General features: G+C 33.3%; 1 protein-coding gene across 1 annotated transcript; it reads right to left on the bottom strand.

Moving 5' to 3' along the window:
• Nucleotides 1-382: 382 nt before the first annotated feature.
• Nucleotides 383-22,009, bottom strand: LOC143050877 (neogenin-like). Its single transcript, XM_076223981.1, has 11 exons — nt 21,824-22,009; nt 18,793-19,095; nt 18,047-18,390; nt 9,641-9,788; nt 8,683-8,805; nt 4,029-4,100; nt 3,283-3,437; nt 2,361-2,532; nt 938-1,290; nt 598-634; nt 383-453 (listed from the first exon to the last, which is right to left on the bottom strand). Exons 1-11 carry the CDS (start codon nt 21,861-21,863, stop codon nt 383-385), a joined length of 1,818 nt encoding a protein of 605 aa, XP_076080096.1. The 5' UTR covers nt 21,864-22,009.
• Nucleotides 22,010-23,386: the final 1,377 nt, after the last annotated feature.

Here is a 23,386-nt window from a genome sequence, read left to right as displayed (position 1 = left end):
TCAAATGTCAAATGCCTATATATGCTGAATGACTTGTCCTACATCATCAGGAAAGTCAAACTTCCAAAAATACCTCAACTCTTCTTTAAATTTAATGAACATAAACGAATTTGTTTGAAACATTCAAATATCACATAATCAGAAATAGTATATACATCTGTACATGCTATAGTCTAATGTAGTAAGTCAGGGGTAATACTTATAAATGTTTTTTTTGGTTTATTAGTACAAGGATAGAAAATTGAAGGTAAAGTTATATCACTTAGACAATCATTTTTTCTACTCTTCATTTTTCTGTGGCTGCTGCCAGATCTGCGACAAAAGTTGCAGGCTCGACAATTATTATGAAATTCAGAAAAAAATTTATAATTAAGCATGTTTTTCAGGTTGTAAAGCATTTTACTTGTATATTTAATTTTTTGGAGAAGATGGTAAAAGGGAGGTAATTCAAACCTAAAAAATATAATAAAAATCTTATAAATTCACTTATTCAAGGTAAATATTACTTACGTCTTCAAATAAATATAAATCTCTTGTATAAACCCTTACTGATAACAGAATATGTAAATGTGATCTGTTCAAATGTTATATACTCACAGACTGAAGTAAATCTGTCCTCAGAATTCAAGGTTACCTGAATAATAAAGGAGAAATTTCTTAGAAAATTAATAATTGATATCCTGATATCAGAAGTAAAATACATTAGTTGAAACAGCATAACTAATACCAGGGTACATCAGATGACAGCATTAAACCAGATTTAAATCCCTATTTTCTACATATTTTCCCACTCTTTCAGATCATACGGTGATTTGTGGATGGATGCATTCTATTTTAATAGTTATCTATATATTTTTAATTTTAACTCAATTTTGTGGGTCAGTCTATAAATTTACCTTATAAAAATATTTTTTATTACTAAAGTTTATATGCTTACCACGGGATTGATAATACGAATATTCTTTATTTTCAGCGGTGGCAAATCTAATGTAGTGACAGTCACATTGTCCGCATGGGTAAAATTAGATCTACCAAACTGGTTTACAGCTACAACTCCAATGTGATATTTTGTATTGTATTTCAAAGAATGAATAACATATTGAGGATCCACAATATCTGTAACCATAAAATGTTTGTAATCATGTTCAAACATGAACTTTTCCCTCCAGCAGTGAACTTCATAGGTCATAGGAAGATTAGCACTGTTGGTGGGAGGGGACCAGTATACACCTATGGAATTATGGGATAGCACTTCTGCTTGAATGTTTTCCGGTGGCCCTGGTGAGGCATCTGTAAAATAAACAAGAATGTACACTACAAAATAATTTGATAAACATACCACCAATTCAAAGTAATGACAAATAGGAAGTAAATATCTGACAGATATAAAAGGCATTTACACATTACAACACATCTACCAACTGTGCGAGAGCTGTCTAGCAAGTGCAGGTTGTTAAAAACTCTCATCATCAACACATCTTTGACAAGCTGCTGACCAATTATGAAGTCATTTTGATCGGTTGTTTTTTTTGTTAGAATTGTGTGACAAAAATATTTATTTTCATATCATATGTCATGATATGTTCAATATCAGAAGTATCAGCAAACATAAAGTACAAATGTGTCATAAAGATTCAAATATAACACATACTTTACAATTAACATTGAAACACTCAGCTGTGATGTTTTATCTACAAAATTATCAATGAATTTATATTTTTTACGAAAATTTGCAAATCTTTTTATAGAGGGTTTTCTTATTATTACCAAGAGTTCTAAACAGTGCATACCTGCCAACTGTAACTATTGGCAGGGGATTTCCCCCATGGAGGCTCCCAAATGAAAATTTTAAAAGAGAAATTTTGTCCACAGTTTTAAACAAAACAATTAATTTTCAATGGCAATATGCTTGTAAAAGTATGACGAAGCCTAAATACAACAATAAAAAATATGTGAAGGCCCCCTTGAACATGTTGAAGGTTTTGTAGGACTATAAGAGCCATCTTGCATGTAATACCCTTAGGGCATTTTAAAAAAGTGGGCAGGTATGTCAGTGTCTCAGATAAAACCAGAGTTGGCAGGTATGTCAGTGTCTTAGATAAAACCAGAGTTGGCAGGTATGTCAGTGTCTCAGATAAAACCAGAGTTGGCAGGTATGTCAGTGTCTCAGATAAAACCAGAGTTGGCAGGTATGTCAGTGTCTCAGATAAAACCAGAGTTGGCAGGTATGTCAGTGTCTCAGATAAAACCAAAGTTGGCAGGTATGTCAGTGTCTCAGATAAAACCAGAGTTGGCAGGTATGTCAGTGTCTCAGATAAAACCAGAGGATTCTGAATATAGGGAACATCCTTAAATATTACCTGTAACTGTAAAGTTTAATGAAGCTGATGAATCTGTATTAAGTACATGACATTTATACAGTCCGCTATCTGATGTCTTCAGCTTCCAAAGATGCAGTTTCTTTACTAATGTTGTCTTACCATCTTCTTTAATTTCAAATTCTTCAAATGAGTGTCGTCCTGATATATCAATCTGAAAAAGATAATATTTCACTGAAATCACAATATCCTAGAACTTATTTTATGCATTTCTCAACTTTTCTTAAAACAAATTTTTCTATTAATAAATGGATCTTGCCTGTAAACATGGTAAAAATCTTCCAAATAAAAATTATGAATGCAATTCTTTCTTTTACATTATAATATTGACTAGTAAGCAGCTGTGAACAGTAAGAGGATACTCCATATACTTTTAGTCTAAACCTTTGTAATGTTTTCCATTATTATACTAATTTTATAAGCAGTCTTAAGGTGGTACCCAACACTTTCACTAAAATTAATTTGGCTCGTTTAATTTTAATAAAATTTAGTCAAAGTATTTACTTTAACACTTTAACAAAAAATATAAAAATTTTGAACCAACCGTTTTGCCAGAAAAATTACACTGGTTATATAGCAATTTGACAAATACCAATTTTGATCATTGAGAAGCTTATTATTCCTTTTACAACACAACGTAATTAAAACGTTTATCTGACTTTACAGAGTTATCTCCCTGTAGTGTTAGGTACCACCTTAAAATATGAAAATAAGGAGATAAATCTTAGTCGTAAGTAATTTTAAGAACGACTCCAGTATTTTACAGCAGATTCTAATTCTATATAGAATATTTGGTTTAATAAAAGTAGTCGCTACTTCATTATATATGTATTACTGACAGATCATCAAAAAGAAGATTTAAAGAAATGAACAACATATTTTTCATCATTATAAAGAAACCTACAAACCATGCTCCTATCCTTTCGACCTTGAGGTCATCACCTTTTGTTAACAGTATTGACCTTTCACCTTTACCATGGTATTTGACTATACACGTCATTGTAACATTGTGGTCGTAGTATGTATTATCTGTTTTATTCAATTCCACACTGATAATGTCTAAAACAATGAAAACATTATATAATAATATTAAGATATTGTTAATAGTTCTACAGCCACTGAGTAGGAGTGGCAAGTCTAGATTTTTTTTTAATTTAAGGGGGGAAAGGGCACTGAAGGGGAGAGGGAGCCTGCTCCATTCAAGCTTCAGTGATTCCCTTAGTAATTCCCCCTCCCCTCCATTCCACTCAAATAAGCCATTTGACAAAAAATGGTATGCCCGGAGCAGCTTCAAACAAGTGTAGAGGACAAACCTTTATCAGTTGGGGCAAGTATGGACACAACATTCATTACAAGCTAGATACAGGTCTGAATTAGGATCATGATTAAATATTTGAAACATCATACTAGGTTTTGCCATTCTGAGTCTTGACACAGATTGAATGTTGTCTAAGAATTTAAAAACTTGAACTTTGACATATACCTATTATCATGATTATGGTCCATGGCATGGGGAATGCTTCACAGAGACAACAACCTGACAAAAGAGCAAGAAAACAGCAGAATGCCACCAATTGTTCTTCATCATAGCAAGAAAATCCTGCACCCAGAGGCCTGTTTTAGCTGACCCCTGTCTACTACTTTACTTACCCAGAGTATCACGATCTTGTAACTGATCCTGCACTGTGGTAGATTGGATGAAATCATCATCATCATCATCATCTAAAAAAGGGAAACAAACAATGCTCTAAAAACAAAACTTACAATTACATGATATACAACATGATATATATATACTGACATTATTTTTTATATTTTTTTTTATTTACTAGAATAACAACAAATATAACACATGTCAAATATACATACAGTTATAATTTAGCTATACATTTGAATATCTATTTATTTATAACATGAATGTGTCCCCAGTAGACAGATGGCCCATCCGCACTATCATTTTCTATGTTCAATGGACCGTGAAAATGGAAGAAAATCTCTAATTTGGCATTAAAATTAGAAAGATCATATCATAGGGAACATGTGTACTATGTTTCAAGAAGATTGGACTTCAACTTCATCAAAAACTACCTCGACCAAAAACTTTAACCTGAAGAGGGACAGACCGACGAACGAACTGATGCACGCACAGACCAAAAAACATAAAGCCCATTAATGGGGCATACAGGGCTGTAGCGTAATGGAGACAAATGAGGCAAATACCTCACTTTTGTAACGACGACCAAACTTTAGAAGTGTTACGAATACAAATCAAAATAAAAAAATTGAAACAAATCTTAATGTTGTTACAAAACTGGTTGAAGACGGGTTCTTTAAAGAGAAAAAAAGATGAAAAAGGTGACTCATGAGTATAAACACCCCCTATCAGTATGCTGGCTTATTACTTTTCTTGGTTTATTTTTTAATCAATAAAGCTATAGTAATACTAATGTTTACACTATCAACTCACTGAACAACAAATGCTAATCGATAAAATAATTCATTGACCAAAAATATAATAATTATTTATAATTAATTTTAAACAAAACCATGAAGCGCCTTTTCTATGGAAGTCTTATATGTATAAGGCAATTCATGAATTTTATTTATCTTTAATAAAAGTATGAAATATATTTTTGGTATTGTTTGAAATTTTTTTTTGTGTTACTTTTTCTGATTATGATCAGCATTGTTTGGTTGTATGCTAGCGTGTTCCATTGATTCTAGTGCAGTAGGTCGTGGGTTCGAACCCCGGTAGGTCAAACCAAAGACTTGAAAATTGGTATAATGTGTCCAGGTAGGTTGACATGTCTTCCAGCGGATTGTTACAGATAACTTGTGATCACTTGTGACATTAGAACGTCAAAAATCCAGTTAAGTAACAATGTTGGTCTAGTCTTCTCTGTACCTATTCTTATGGTTTAACCGTTAATGATTATGTATAATAAGTATATATTAATTGATGCTTATAACATGTTCTCGTCTTTTAAAAGCTTATAACTTGCTGTTGGACATAAATGACCTATAATGGTTTACTTTTTTTAAATTGTTATTTGGATGGAGAGTTGTCTCATTGGCACTCACACCACATTTTCCTATATCTATATATATATATATATATATGTAAAAATAACATCTCCATGCCTTATATCTCATGTACTATAGTACGATGCTAGATTAAAACTGACGTGGAAAGGTAACATCCGGCCACCGAAAGCTTCATTTTTATGAAGCCCAGGTGGTCGTGTGGTCTAGTGGGACGGCTACAGTGCAGGCGATTTGGTGTCACGATATCTCAGTAGCATGGGTTCGAACCCCGGCGAGAGAAGAACAAAAATTTGCAAAAGCAAATTTACAGATCTAACATTGTTGGGTTGATGTTAAGACAAGTTGTATAAATATATATACATAAGAACGTGTGTTGAAGCTTTTCGATAGTACAGGTCACAGTAGAATTGGAAAGTTTTGGTTGACCAACATGACCAACAGAAATTAACTTTAATATTTAATTTTATTTTAATATTTTTTTTTTTTTTTATTATAAATAGTAATGCTGAAATAAGCTTCTCCCTTTTCAGGCACCCGAACCCCCCTAAAAAAAAAAGGCTCAAAAATTTTTCGCCTTGCTCTGCTCGCCAATTTACCCCACTTTAAAGGGACATGCGCTACGCCCTTGGCATAACAAAAAACATTGTTAAAATTTAAAATAGATATACATGTACTGATATTTATGAATTTTATTTGATAACACCTGTATATGAAGGAAGAATGCCTTTTACTGTCAGCCATCAAAAAGTCATTTTTAGCTACCGTTTTAGTGTTAAATTGGTTAAAATACATTTTATTACTGTGATTCGTCAAATTATCCTATGATGTTTTGTCAGAGGTCTCAAATAAGTATTGTCACTGTTATTTTTTTTTTAAATTTAACTTGATTCGTCATCTGAAAGAATTAAGTGTACATTTTATAGTCATGCACCAAAAATTACTGTTAAGGTCATTTGGCAAGATATTTTTCTGTTTTTCCTAATGAAGTATACATTTGACATTGTTTGTCATCTAAATAGATAATGTTAAAGGCTTAGTAGCCAACATTGTGCTACAAAGCTACAACTAGTTTAATCTTGAATATTCATTATAACCAACAAACTTACTAATAGATATACATGATATAGGAAGATGTGGTATGAGTGCCAATGAGACAACTCTCAATCCAAGTAACAATTTAAACCAGATGCTCCGCAGGGCGCAGCTTTATACGACCGCAGAGGTTGAACCCTGAACGGTTGGGGCAAGTATGGACACAACATTCAAGCTGGATTCAACTCTAAATTTGGATTGTGATTAAATAGTTGACACAGCATAGGTTTCTGACACAGAATGAATGTGTTCTAATGAACTTAAAATTTTTGTTTTGCCTTTGAGCAATTCACTATGCTGTTGAATATATTTTTCACATCCCCCTTTCCCTTATTCCAAAACTGATCTCAATTCAAATTTCTAATGGAGTTTGCAACAATTACTACTCATTTAAATACATCATAAAATATTAAAATGTAAAAAAAGTGCTTGTTATCACTGAATGGTAAAGATTGTTTTAATTTATCAGTTGGTAGTAAAAGTGAATATACATTGTATATTGTATAAAACAATGATTTAAGTTGATTCAACTACTATTCTGGACAAAGAAAGATAACTCCAATTAAAAAATTTCTTGCTATTGCACAATATTGTGCAATTAGATATTTCTTGCTATTGCGCAATACTGTGCAATTGAAAATACTTGCTATTGCACAATACTGTGCAATTGAAGATTTCTTGCTATTGCCCAATACTGTGCAATGGAAAATTTCTTGCTATTGCACAATACTGTGCAATTGAAGATTTCTTGCTATTGCTGAATACTGTGCAATTGAAAATTTCTTGCTATTGCACAATACTTAATATAATAATTTTGGATCCTGATTTGGACCAACTTGAAAACTGGGCCCATAATAAAAAATCAAAGTACATGTTTAGATTCAGCATATCAAAGAAGCCCAAGAATTAAATTTTTGTTAAAATCAAACTTAGTTTAATTTTGGACCCTTTGGACTTTAATGTAGACCAATTTGAAAACGGGACCAAAAATTAAGAATCTACATACACAGTTAGATTTGGCATATCAAAGAACCCCAATTATTCAATTTTTGATGAAATCAAACAAAGTTTAATTCTGGACCCCGATTTGGACCAACTTGAAAACTGGGCCAATAATTAAAAATCTACGTACATTTTTAGATTCAGCATATCAAAGAACCCCAAGGATTCAATTTTTGTTAAAATCAAACTAAGTTTCATTTTGGACCCTTTGGACCTTAATGTAGACCACTTTGAAAACGGGACCAAAAATTAAGAATCTACATACACAGTTAGATTCAGCATATCAAAGAACCCCAATTATTCAATTTTTGATTAAATCAAACAAAGTTTAATGTTGAACCCTTTGGGCCCCTTATTCCTAAACTGTTGGGACCAAAACTCCCAAAATCAATCCCAACCTTCCTTTTATGGTTATAAACCTTGTGTTTAAATTTCATAGATTTCTATTTACTTATACTAAAGTTATGGTGCGAAAACCAAGAAAAATGCTTATTTGGGCCCCTTTTTGGCCCCTTATTCCTAAACTGTTTGGACCTCAACTCCCAAAATCAATCCCAATCTTCCTTTTGTGGTCATATACCTTGTGTTTAAATTTCATTGATTTCTATTTACTTATACTAAAGTTATTGTGGGAAAACCAAGAATAATGCTTATTTTGGCCCTTTTTTGGCCCCTAATTCTTAAACTGTTAGAACCAAAACTCCCAAAATCAATCCCAACCTTTCTTTTGTGGTCATAAACCTTGTGTCAAAATTTCATAGATTTCTATTTACTTAAACTAAAGTTATAGTGCGAAAACCAAGAAAATGCTTATTTGGGCCCTTTTTGGCCCCTAATTCCTAAACTGTTGGGACCAAAACTCCCAAAATCAATCCCAACCTTGCTTTTGTGGTCATAAACCTTATGTTAAAATTTCATAGATTTCTATTCACTTTTACTAAAGTTAGAGTGCGAAAACTAAAAGTATTCGGACGACGACGACGACGCCAACGTGATAGCAATATACGACGAAAAATTTTTCAAATTTTGCGGTCATATAAAAAGTAAACCATTATCATGATTATAGGTCAAAGTATGGCCTTCAACCCAGAGCCTTGGCACACACCGAACAGCAAGCTATAAAGGGTCCAAGAAAATTAATAGTGTAAGTATGACTATGATTTACCTTTCTGAATTTTTGTTCTGTTTCCTCCATTAAGTGTTGCTACTAGCCAGTTGGTAGATTTACCGGTCAAATGTCCAGATTTGGCAGCTATACGTACTTTATACTGTTGACCTTTATACAGATCTAAAAGGAAATGAAAAGTTCATAGCGAGAGAAAAATTTTGAAGGTGAAAAATATGTTTCCTGATGTATTTGTTTGCACCTGCCCTAAGGTAGGAACCTGTACCCTTTTCACAAATTAATCTTATGTCATACGATAAAAATATTTAGTTGAAATGTTAAGGAATATTTTAGATTTACACATGTTACAATAAATTTTACACTTAAGATTTTTTGTGGAAAGGGCTACAAATGGTCAGCGGTTGTTGTATGTTGATATGGTTCATAAGTGTTTCCTGTTTCTTGATTTTTTTATAGATAAGATCGTTTATTTTCTTGTTTGAATGGTTTTACACTTAGTCTCCTGTTTGAATGGTTTTATACACTTATTCTAGTCATTGTTAGGGCCCTTTACAGCTTGCTGCTTGGTGTGAGCAGAGGCTCTGTGTTGAAGGATGTACATTGACCTATATTGTTTGACTTTTACAAATTGTGACTTGAATGAAGAGTTGTCTCATTGGCACTCATACCACATCTTCTTATACATGATATATCTATTGTCCTGAGAATAGAACCATGCTCCCTATATAAGAAGTGATGAGTGTTCAGTGCTTAATAACCTCATGTACCTGTTACGATTACTCTAGGGGGTATTAGACATGTTAGACATGTTAGAGGAGAAATAAAAATGACCATAACAAGATTGAATTTAAACAAATATTTCTTTCCCCCAAATGTCTTGTACCATATCAACATGATCAACAGTTATTGAAAAATTGTTTTATGTTTATTGTGAGTAAAAAAATGTGTTTGTCATATAAAAAATATTGTTATGCCCCTAGAAAAGATGAGTGTCTACCTGTTATAATATATTTTTGCTTCTTTTTAGTAGTGACCACTGTACACAGTGTCCCTTTCTGTACCCCTTTCTGTCTGTACTGTATCTGGTACCCTGTTATCTTTTTGAAATCATCTCCTCTTGGTAAGCCCCATTTAACAACCAGTTTCTGAAAAATGTGGGAAAATTTGTAAATGTTAGTTTATCTTTTTGATGAGCTGAGACATTGCTTTGCACATATTGTTCATGTGACCTATACTGAGGCCCCTCATGGGGGGGTCCTAGTAATCACATAATCACCATTTTTTTGCCAATATAATCACATAATCATTAAATATTTGCTTATCTTTAGTAATCAAATAATCATAAACTAAAAATACAGTCCTAGGTAATCAAATAATCATGAAATATTTGGCTTAATAATCAAATAATCATTAAAAAAACGGCCAAGTAATCACATAATCAAAAACCCCATGAGGGCCCTCTATACTGTTAATAGATATAAGAAGATGTGATATGAGTGCCAATGAGAGAGGGTTGTAATGGAGGTACCTCCATGATGAACGGTAAAAATTCTTGCCAAATGATGTTAACTGTTATTTTTGGTGTATGACAATAAAATGTACACTTTCTTTAGATGATAAAAACATCGAATGATTTTGACAAATCACATTAATTATAAAAATGACACAAAGATCAATTATTTGAGAACTGATAAATCATGATAAGAATATTTTGATGAATCACAGTAAAATTTTAACCAATTTGACGCTAACAGTAGCAACATAGGATAGTTTGACCCCTGACGTTAAAGGGAATTACTACTCACATAAGACAACTCTCCATCCAAAACAGGAGTTTGAGATCCTATCAATAAGTGGGTAAAAATATACCAAAGTCGACTTTCACAGTAGAGCTTCTTTGGTAAATCAACTTTGGTATATTTTTACCCCCTTATTGATAGGATTTCAAACTCCTGTGATCCAAGTCACAATTAAATAAACCATTCCCCCCCCCACACCCCCTCCCCCCCACCCATTTTAAGTTGCTCCCTTGGGACAGGATTTCAAATGTGATAATTTTTGTAGGGTTAAATATTTCGCAGTGGTGTCTTGCCATGATTTTGTTTGCTTTTTGGCCTTGAATGTTTATCCCTAATATTTTATTAACTGTGCATTTACATTCAGATATCGCAGATCAAATTTATTCGTTTATAGTGTATTAATTTACGTTTTTTGAGTTAAGCCTGCCAATTGATATTCTATCGTACGTTTTTCTATGTTGTAATGTTATGCTATTGGTTCAGAAAAAGGGAGAAGGTTTGGTACCTTTAATAGTTATCAAAGGTACCAGGATTATAATGTAGTACGCCAGACGAGCGTTTCGTCTACATAAGACTACATATCAAAATATTTATAAAGCCAAACAAGTACAAAGTTGAAAAGCATTAGGATCCAAAATTCCAAAAAGTTGTGCCAAATAATGCCAGTGGCGGATCCAGAAATTTTCATAAGTGGGGGCCCACTGACTGACCTAAGAGGGGGCCCGCTCCAGTCACGCTTCAGTGATTCCCTATATAAGCAACCAAATTTTTTCCCAAAAAGGGGGGGCCCGGGCCCCCTGGGCCCCCCCCCCCCTAAATCCGCCTATGAATGCTAAGGTAATCTATGCCTGGGATAATAAAATCTTTAGTTTTTCCAAAAATTCAAAGTTTTATAAACAGGAAATTCATAAAAATGACCACATTATGACCACCGAAGTGTTGACTACTGGGCTGGTGATACCCTCGGGGACAAAACGTCCACCAGCAGTGGCATCGACCCAGTGGTGTAAATAGTTATGAAAGGTACCAGGATTATAATTTAGTACGCCAGACGCGCGTTTCGTCTACATATGACTCATCAGTGACGCTCATATCAAAATATTTATAAAGCCAAACAAGTACAAAATTGAAGAGCATTGAGGATCCAAAATTCCAAAAAGTTGTGCCAAATACGGCTATAAGGTAATCTATGCCTGGGATAAGAAAATCCTTAGTTTTTAAAACGTTTAATCCCGCCGCAAATGTTTGCACCTGTCCCAAGTCAGGAATCTGATGTACAGAAGTTGTCGTTTGTTTATGTAATTTATTAGTCCAAATAATTATGACGTCTGGCAAGGCTATTTTTTTTTTCTGGGACGCCTACGAAGGCGTCCCAGAAAAAAAATAAAATAGCCTTGCCAGACGTCATAATTATTTGGACTAGTAATTTATATGTGTTTCTCGTTTTTTTATATAGATTAGACTGTTGGTTTTCCCGTTTGAATGGTGTTACACTAGTAATTTTGGGGCCCTTTACGTATAGCTTGTTGTTCGGTGTGAGCTAAGGCTCCGTGTTGAAGACCGTACATTGACCTACAAATGTATAATGGTTAACTTTTTTAAAATTGTTATTTGGATGGAGAGTTGTCTCATTGGCACTCATGTAACAAAAAATATGTTCCGGCGTGACATTTGTTCCGCTGGAACAAATATCATAGGAAATACGTTCCGCCGGAACTTATATCACAGAAAATATGTTCCAGCACTGTAAAATTTGTTCCGGAACTAATTTTTGGACCAAATATGAAATAAGTTCCGGAACAAATATCATAGCTCCATGAATTTTGTTCCAGTTAATATTAAAAGTTTTAAATAAGTTCCTGTGATATGAGTTTAAGACCAATATGTACATATTTCAAAGAAATCAATGAATAAGTTCTTCTCAAACCTATTTTGACTGAAATAAGTACCTTTGCAACATATTGCACAGCGAAACATTTTCTTGTTACACTTAAACTATAAAGCAAGCTAAATGCTGTACTGAGTGTGCTGGCATGGGATACATGTGCAATTGAAGGCAGGACTGTAAAGTTGTTCAGGATAAAGCGATGGTAATTTATCATAATTTGTATCTATGTTATATATGTGGTATTCCTCCTGGGTTCCTGTTAACTGTCATGGCCCTGTTTCAAGTCATACATGTACTTGTCATGGAACAGTTTCAAAATAGTGTGTCTTTTGTTTCTTCATGTCTTTTGGAATCATTAATTTCAGTTATTTTGTCCTTTTCAAATTAGTTTATATGTTCATGTTCATCTTTGACTTTAATTTTTTCTGAAAGATTTTTCTTATCCTACTCTTTTCTGGCTCAAAGTGGGACTGTCATTTTGATATTTTTTACGTGTATAATTAAACATTTGATATAGTCCACAAGATTGTTATTGGATGATTTACATTTTTCATTTACTTATTTTTATAATGCACTTGAATGATAACTTTAAACTCATTGATGACAAATGTTCAGTATATAACATATTTCACAGGCTAGGAACTTATTTTACCAGGTGAGGAACAAATTTCACAAACCAAGAACTTATTTCACCAGGAAATGAACAAATCTCATAAACCTGAACCTATTTCACTAGGTAAGGAACAAATTTCACCAACCCGGTACTTATTTCACCAGGTAAAGTGTGGAACTTTTTTCATAGAGATGGAACAAATTATATTGAAATTATCTATGAGAAAAGTTCTCCCAGAACATATTTCCTGTGATATTAGTTCCACTGGAACTTTTTTCACAGAAACAAATTTTGGCTCACACTCACACCACATCTTCCTATATCTATATATCTTCAACAAATATAGAGAACAATGATGAGTAAAAGAGTTACTTGATATTCATGAGCATAGAGGATCATAGAGGACAAACCAATTAGGGAGGGCACCACAGGAATAGGGGAGAGAAACGACTGAGTGTGGTCCGAGAAAAAGTATAGATTATGGACAGTATAACTTTATTTTATCATGTTTATACACCTTCCACATTTATTTTTTTAATTTTTAGTATGTACAAAAATGTAGGTGCTTGAAATCATGTTAAACAATCGGAGTAATGATTTATAAGATTAAGATTTGATTTACTCTTGATCACTCTTGGACTATTATACTATTAAAGATCTACTAAAGTTAGTCCCAGTTTCACTTCAGTCAACAGGTCAAAGATTTATCTGAATTATAGACCCCATAACATGGAATTCGTCATTATTTGAGTTAGAGCTAATTGACTTTTTATAAATTTGCACACTATGTACTGTCTGAGTATAACACATGTTATAGTAGTCTCAGGTACTGTGAAAAATCATTTTGAGACATTGCAGGTGCAATTTTTAAATTTGAATCAGAGGCATTGTCTCGTTCAGCTTCTGGATGTATTTTCTAAAGGAAATCATGAAATGCTGCTGCAATACGACGTACATGTTATTTGACATATAGTGTATTGTTATCGGGCCCGACAAATTAATTTAGTATATTATCCCCGAGGTCATATAAGTTTACCGTGTTTCATTTTGAAAAGTAATGATACGGACATTAGGCCAATTAAAATTAATTGATAGATTTTCATCCCCGCCCGCCCCTCTGAAATCGTCCCGCCCCGATTTTTTTTATTTTATAAAATTTACAATTTACGGATTTTGTTCGTTTCCGTTACCGATAACCGTTACAATTTCGTTTCATTTATGACTTCCTGTTTCAATTTTCGGTTTTGGTGTAACACCACTAATTCAGGCCCGGTCAGAAAGCACATACCAGAAAGTAGTACATATTTAACACAAAATAGTTCCTACGCATGGACATAACTTTCAAAATATTTAGAATATTTTATTAATGTTGGTATCAAATAAAAGCTGCATGACTGGTGATCATTGCAGAACAACTTTTGACTGATAAATTTGAATAATAAAAAAATGGCATGAAATTTAAAAAGGAGGGTACATTTTGCCTTTTTGTCAGATCGGAAGTACCTGTTTTGGTACATCCGAAGTTCCGGGAACCAGTTCTTTCTTATATGCCATGTAAGGTATGTTGATTTTTTCAGTACAGGACACCAGAAGGTGTTGCTTTGACATGCAATGATTGTCACTTTATTTGAACTTAAGATAAAATAGCTGTGACCACTCGAAATTGAGGAATTTAACATAGAAAGCAATGGGGCCATTAATTAGTGGTGTACTTCCTTTTGTACCGCGAGTAAATCTAACCAAAATGATGGTCGACATATTCTGCTGCTCTATGCTGACAACATCATCTTTCGAGAGTAAAAACTGATAACGATAATGACGTGAAATATTCGTGTTACGAGAAAAACGCTGTGTCCTAGACCACAAATCGCGGTATGTCACAAATTTCTGTGATTAGAAAACTGGATTTTTTTAGGCAATAACTTTGTGTCCGGAAGTTTAAATGTGAAAAATATCCAAAGCGCAAAAATCGTGGAACCCATTGATACAGAAAACATGACTGGATTAAAGATATTGAAACACAAACACGAACTTGTTTATTGAGTTTAAAAAGTCGACTAACATACGCTTTTTATTTACAGAAGCCCTTAGATTTTACCCATGACTGTCTTTTCTTGTTGATTAACACAAAATGTCCCAATATCCCCAAAAGGGTCATTAAACAACAACTTCTTTTTTTTTTATTAAGTTCACATGTGTTTTACATGGTAATTATATTTTCATCTTGCATAAATGCAAAAAGTACCAACCCTATTATTTTAAACACTGTTTGAGTTTTCATTTTATTCTGTACTCATAATAATTGTGTTGCATACCAATGCATTTGCTTCATTTTATGGGTAATAAAAACAATTGTTTAGGAACCCAAATACATTTGGTGTAGAAAGTCCAACTGAAAAGAGCATTTCTACACGTCTTTGTTGTTTAGTTTCTAAAGCCGCAATTAGAGACATTTATTTTAGGATTTGAAAAATAATGCAAGATTACTCATACCTGTGTATACATGATATAAGCTTATTATTACACTTGCATACATGAAGAACTCGTCACAAAATGGTTTCATATGAAATAAAATTAAAAAAATTAAATCCTCCCACCCGCCCCATTTTTTTCAGAAATTTGGATGAAAATCTACTAATTAATTTTAGTTGGCCTTAGTACTGTATGTGTAGCTGGAATAAGCGGTATGTATGATTTGAACATTCATTTAAAGCAAACATAATGTTGTTAAGAGCTTTTATAGTACTAAAGATTATTGTAATAGCTTGAATTAATAATATTGTATGAATAACACCTCCACGCAATGTAAATATAAAATATGTATCTTATCATTGAGAAAATAATTATGTTGTTTTTTTTTTTGGGGGGGGGGGGTTGTTTTTTTGTTTGTTTGTTTATTTTTGTATTTTTATTTGTATTTGTATTTTGTAAATGTCAGCCGGTATTTCTGTATAGGAATTCACACCAATAAAGTTATTTGATTTGATTTGATTTATGTTATAAGCCTCGGTCACATCTTAACGGATAGCTCGAACGGATACCTAACGGATAACTTTAATTTTAATCCGTTCAAGTCCGTTAGACGTCCGTTCTTATTAGACGTCCGTTCATATTCGTATCATGTGGTTAAGCCTACGTTTTATCCGTCGACGTCCGTTCTGTCCGGTGGAGAATTTTGAGCATGTTTAAAACTTTCAACAGACGTCCAACGGATGAAGTGTCTGTCAAAATCAGTTCATGCAAATTCAGGACCAGGTTAATAGTTGGTCTGTTGCACGAAAAAACGTTTTTCAAATTTTTCTTTTTTCTTACGGAAGCTACCAACAATCTTGTTTTGTTTCCTCCTGAATGTGCATGAAATAAGGACCACAGCACTGAACTTTAAGCATGCAACCATCAATCTAAAGAGAGACTAGTTTGAGTGGTCAGCGCATTGGACTACCAACACAAAGGTTACTGGTTGGACTGAATTTTCGGCTCTCCCTTGACACCATTTGCGAGAATGGAATTGAAAAAGATGATAGTCCGTCGGAAGGGGACGATAAATGGCTAACCCATGTTAAGAGAGAGCCTTATCTCTTGCACGTAAAAAGACACCATATGTATATTCCGAAAAAGAGCAGGCTAATTACGTTACAAGGCAGCACTCGCACCGCAAAGTTAAAAGGGATTAATATAAGTTGCAATAACTTGTTTCCCAATCCATTATAAAGAAATATGTTTAAAGTAAGAAAAAATCTATCAACAATCATAAAGATAAGATAAAGATAAGATAAGATAAAGATATTTTATTTCCTAATCATAGGGCTCATAACAAGCATGTAATCACATAAAGTAAAAATAAAAAGCCTTTCAAATTCTCTCCCTCTCGCATACACTCACACATACAACTATCGTTCTGATTAAGGATGATTGATTTAACAGTACAACATGTAAATGAAAAATAAAATACAGATAAAAATACAGACACAAATGTATTTTTATTTTATTTTTTTATGAAGAGAGTCAGTTGCTTACATTGTATATGTGGAACGAAGGATAAATCTTACTGCCCAGAAAAGAAAAAACAATTTTAGTATAATGTGACAATGAACTGGTGAAGACTATAAATAAGTTTTATAAGTTTCAGTTAAGCAAATATTTAGTTTCTCAATGTGTAAAATGAGGATAGCAATTCACATAATTTAGAGTTAAAATGAAGGCTATCGTTTGACATGAACCAAATAAGCAGATTACTATCGGATATTTGGGATAAATATGGGTATTTTGTAAAGAGTTCATCCAGAAAGGTTTTTCTTTCCATTATAAAGGGTACATTTAAATAAAAAAAATGTTCTTCGTCTTCAACCGAGTTTATTGAACAAAACTGGCATGTTCTCTCTGATCTTGGCAGTGTAATATTTTTTCCATGTTCATCAATTTTTTGTTCGTAACGGCCTCTCTCTATGCGGAGACAATGATTGCTTATTCTAAATGATTAATCAAGTTAGTATAACTCTCTTATCTCTGTTCTTAATATTGAAGTAATCTTCAAAAGTGAAATTATGTTTAAATTTAAAGTAGTTGCTCAATTTACTGTGATCATCTTTTTTTATTAAGTCTTTTTGATGGCTCCAATATGTTAAAAAATCAGTTTTGATACATTTTCTAAGTAAAATTTTTGATTTATTTTTACTGAGTTTTTTACAAAGAGCTAAATTTAAACCAAGTTTTTCACTAAAAAACTTTATGTTTGCATACAACGATTGATTAGCCACAGCTTTATCAGTTGAGCTTTCAATATAAGCATAGCCGTCGAAAGTGATCATTTCACAGATTAAGTAGTGTATAGAGAAAGATGGGTATGCCTATATATATCACCGTATGGCTTTCAACGATGACAAAGCCTAACCGCATAAAATGATATAAACGGCCCCGAAATGACAAATATAAATCCATTCCAACGAGGAAACCAAGGTTATGAACAATACAAAACAATAAACGAAAAACAAGTCTGATAAACAGCAACAAACGATAACTACTGACTAAGGACATGCACATGCAGAAAATATAAGGGTAAACATCCCCCCTTTTTGTCCTTTTCTTTTCTCTAGCCCTACTTACCGTGGTACCGTAAACTTCAACTGTAAAATTGGTTGGTGCACGTAAGACTACTTTTCGTTTTGTTCTAAAAGAAATCTTGGTAGGTTCTGACAATTCTTCTGCTTCGTCTACAGCTTGTACCTTGATTATATAAGTCGACGATGGTCTCAGTTTACTGATTAAAAGGGATCGTAGCTTCGTCTGCTTCACATTAGAAATTTTATTACCCAGCATTTTCCACGTGACTCGATAGCTTGTTATTAAATTTCGTTTCGTTTTTGGACGCCTCCATTTTATTTTGATTGATGTTGGTGTACTGTCTTTAATTTTCAATCCTCTCGGAGGTCCGACTGCTACTTCAGAATCTACAAAGATATAAAATGCATCCATCAGTGCAAATAAGATCATTGTATTTTAGCATGTTAAAAGATCTTAAAACTCCACAAGTTCTAAAACGAAATGGCAATTATTGCGATATCAGTCAGAAAAGACATTTGTTATCATACAATTAACATGATTAATGCAACCTAAATTCGTATGTGCCAATTTAAAATTCAAACAAACCAAATGCACTACCCCCCTCGTCAATCTCTAGTACTAGGGTTGACATTTTTTGTACAATTTATAATTCGAAAATATTAAAAAAAAAAATTAAAAAAAAAAAAAAACTTTCTTGACCCAATTCACCATAACTGTAGCTGTACACTTCAGTATTGTTCGTTTTTATTTTAGCGATAAGAAAACCCTACTCAACCATGTCAACTTACCAAGCGAATTCTGGACAGGATCTGACCACTCGCTTTCCTTTCTCCCTCTGACCGCTTTCACAGAAAACTCGTATGATCCATTTGATGTTATCACATTTAATCTTTTGACCTCCCCTTTCGTCGTATTTAAATATTTATATTGATCATCTCCAGGAATGTTTCGATACCTAAGGGTAAATTGTGTGCTCCGTTTTGAATTTCTGTATTTATCTATCCATTTCACACGGAATACATTAGGGGAGGTGGCGTAAGCACGCAAGCCAGCAGGCGGTGCTAAACATCGGACTTGAGAGAGCAAACAAACTGGAAAAGAAAAAATACAAATACATTCAATAGGGGAGGTGGCGTAAGCACGCAAGCCAGCAGGCGGTGCTAAACATCGGACTTGAAAGAGCAAGCAAACTGGAAAAGAAAAATACAAATACATTCAATAGGGGAGGTGGCGTAAGCACGCAAGCCAGCAGGCGGTGCTAAACATCGGACTTGAAAGAACCAGCAAACTGGAAAAGAAAAAATACAAATACATTCAATAGGGGAGGTGGCGTAAGCACGCAAGCCCGCAGGCGGTGCTTAACATCGGACTTGAAAGAGCCAGCAAACTGGAAAGAAAAAAATATAAAATTAAATGCATTCAATAGGGGAGGTGGCGTAAGCCCGCAAGCCAGCAGGCGGTGCTTAACATCGGACTTGAAAGAGCCAGCAAACTGGAAAGAAAAAAATATAAAATTAAATGCATTCAATAGGGGAGGTGGCGTAAGCCCGCAAGCCCGCAGGCGGTGCTTAACATCGGACTTGAAAGAGCCAGCAAACTGGACAGAAAAAAATATAAAATTAAATGCATTCAATAGGGGAGGTGGCGTAAGCCCGCAAGCCAGCAGGCGGTGCTAAACATCGGACTTGAGAGAGCAAGCAAACTAGAAAGACAAAATACAAAAGCATTCAATAGGGGAGGTAGCGTAAGCACGCAAGCCCGCAGTCGGTGCTAAACATCGGACTTGAGAGAGCAAGCAAACTGAAAAAGAAAAAATACAAATAAATTCAATAGGGGATGTGGCGTAAGCACGCAAGCCCGCAGGCGGTGCTAAACATCGTACTTGAAAGAACAAGCAAACTAGCTGGTAAAGAAAAATACAAATACATTCCATAGGGGAGGTGGCGTAAGCACGCAAGCCCGCAGTCGGTGCTAAACATCGGACTTGAGAGAGCAAGCAAACTGGAAAGGAAAATACAAATACATTCAATAGGAGAGGTGGCGTAAGCATGCAAGCCCGCAGGCGGTGCTAAACATCGGATTTGAAAGAGCAAGCAAACTTGAAAAATAAAAAATAAAAATGAATTGGTCAGTGAAGACAGTATGACATTTATACTTGTTCTGAATAAGATTTACTATTTTACATAAATTAAAAACGACAATCTAGTTACCTGATGACAGCTTTTCTGTGTTTAAGGTGGTACCCAACACCTTCACTAAAATTAATTTAGCTCGTTTAATTTTCATAAAACTTTGACAAAGTATTTACTTTGACCCTTTGACACATGTTTGACAAAAATATATAAAAATTTTAAAAAAATTGAACCAACCATTTTATCAGAAAAAATACACTGGTTATATAGCAGTTTGACAAACACTAACTTTGATCGTTCCTTAACAACACAACGTAAATAAAACGTTTAGCTGATTTTACATTAACAACGATTGTGGAGAGCTTTCTCATTGGCAATCATACCACATCTTCTTGTTTATATTTCAACGTGATAAATAAACTCTGAAATAAAATGAGTTTATGGTCATTTTTCATTCCAATTTGTTCTATTACATTATAGGTATTTCTCTAAAGCTGATAAAAAAAAAATATGGCAAAAAAAGAACATATAAATTCACATTACTAAATCCCTTTTTTAAACATAATCTATAAACTTTCAATGTTATCAACAATAACTAGTACTAGTATCGGCCAATGTCACTATCGGAGACAACAGAGGAGTTTATTTTAACGTAGAACTTGTGATATTTCATTGCAACCAATGTACGGAACGATACAGTCCATTTCCTGTCATTTGGAACTAAATCTACTTTATGGAATATAACAGCATCATAGATCAGCGATTAACATGCACATGATTAATATAGATATAAGATTGTGTTTCAGTCTTAAATAATTATAGCTATCTATCATTGTCTATGAGACATAAACTTTTGAAAAGAGTTACATATTATTTGTCAGAATCTTAATTGTCCTAAGCTCTACAAAAAAAATATACTAAATTAAGGGTAAGTGACCATGCATATTTTGGAAATTGAAAGGGGCAGATACAAAAATATAAAAAAGAGAAGAACGTTTATGTCAACATTGTTGTCTGAATAAAATAGATGAAGAAGAACATTTTTTATTTACATGTACAAAAATGATTTGAGATTTGAATATTTACAGAAAGTTAAAAATATCTATTCTGATATAACTCGAATAATTACAGCGCCCCCTTACGGTCATTGTCCTCCAGAGGTTAATGGAGTGATCGAAGTGATCGTAATATAACGACTGGATTATTCGGGTTAATTCTGATATAGATAATATAGATGATTTTGATAATAAATTGGTTTTATGTCTTTCGTGTCCGTCAATCATGTCAATTATATATACAGTATGCTGCTCCATTTGTTAAAAAGTAATGGTCACTGTCGAGGGTGGACTCAACAACTGTATAGACACATAGGTATATATAATGTTTTGTTCTTTTATTGTTTTTATGATGTATTATAAAATTATCTTGTTTGTTTATGTATGCCTTAAACATAATTGGGGTGTACATGTGCATTTATTCAATAAACATATATTAAATTAAACATTCTGGCAATATAAATCACACAAATTATTTCAATAAATTTCTAATAATTTGAAATTAACACGTGCGCGTGTGTACACAGGCTAATCGGTACACATCAACAGCAGCTGTTAACTTTAAAACGCACATCAAAAGATAGAACGAGAGGAAGACCTTTATATCTATTAAAGCAATCAACACCACTTACCAATAAGGTCAAAGATCACAAGAAAGAACTTCACATCCATTTTACTCCTATTGTATTATTTTGAAAAAAAATCCACCATTTTGGACGTTTTCTTGTTATTTTTCATCTTATCTGTCAGAATCTGAAACTTTGACCTCAAAATACTTCACGATTTAAGAGGCCACCGACAGGAAATATCATCTCAAGATCTACTTTATTGGATAAGTGATTTGTTAAAGATGGATTGCGTCACAGAGGATTAATTTGTTTCTGTTAAAGTAGTAATCCCACAAAGAATCGATTAACTTTGTACTTTGTTTGATGTTCTTAGATATTAACTAATAAATAATTAAAATTTAAATTAAGAAAGATTTTAAAAGGTCAAAGTGTGACATCGAACAAGAGAATTAATTATACGTGCATGTTGACTAATGCCAAAGGCTTGAAGTGTTCATATTTGTCACTAATTTTGGTTATGTTCTCGGAATGTTTGTCCTATCTAATGCGCCTTGGTATGATCATAGATGTAATACCCATTACATATATGGTATGATATAAACGGGTATTACCTTGTGAACCTTGATCCTCAAAGTTATTTTGTTTTAATACAAAATGGATCTTTTCGTTAATATTCTGTAACACCATTCCTTACATGAATCAAAAGAGACAGAAACCAAACAATCAAAATCATACAATATACAGACTGTACGTATTGCTAACTAATAGAGGACCTGTGATTACCAAAATAAATGTATGCTGAGAGAATTCACTTGTATAAAATTTTACCACAATATATATGTTTATCACATAATAACTGTCTATAATAACGTACATTTATGTTTGATTAGATTCATTAAATGTTGATCATATTTATATGTATAACCAGTCAAACCAGTCATATATATAGATGTGCACTCCTTGAACGTAAACCATACTTCATTTTTTGTATGCGGTCTTTTCTACTTAAATTATATATGAAAAGTTTGAATGCTGTGTCATATTATGTCATAAACCCGAAAGTACGTGCCTTGATCTATACCGAATGTTACATGCATGCATACTTGCAGTATTTATTTTGATAGTTTACACGATTTAAGACAAAAACAAAGTATTAGACCGTACTGTTAAACTTGATCAATGTTAGCATTCTAATTATTATAAATAGTAAATTGAAGCAAGAAAATGGACAGGTATTCCATTAAAGACATTTTTATTTATGTTTATATGATTTATTTTTATCAATCATTATCTATCCAGTCCAATATACATGTTCAGATTATCTCCCTTTGAACACGATATTTTTTATAAGTTTTACAACAAAAAATATTCATGTCGTTACGCGCAATTTGGCAGCCATATTAAGTTGGATTTTTTAAGACCTGAAAGATGAAGGTTGCATTTAGAGGGGGGGGGGGGGCTTTTCTGGGGAAAATTTGTTTGATTATATAGAGAATCACTGAAGCATGACCGTAGCGGACCCCTCATAGGCATGCAGTCAGTAGGCTACGACTTATGAACAATTGTGGATCCTCCACTGGGTTGCATGCAGATATCGTGCCGACAAAAACATTAATGCATATTCCT

This window comes from Mytilus galloprovincialis, chromosome 11 (genome assembly GCF_965363235.1).
Source record: "Mytilus galloprovincialis chromosome 11, xbMytGall1.hap1.1, whole genome shotgun sequence".
Classification (NCBI taxonomy): Eukaryota; Metazoa; Mollusca; class Bivalvia; order Mytilida; family Mytilidae; genus Mytilus; species Mytilus galloprovincialis.
Note: the sequence above shows the minus strand (reverse complement) of the source record. Positions and strands in the feature narration are given on the sequence as shown.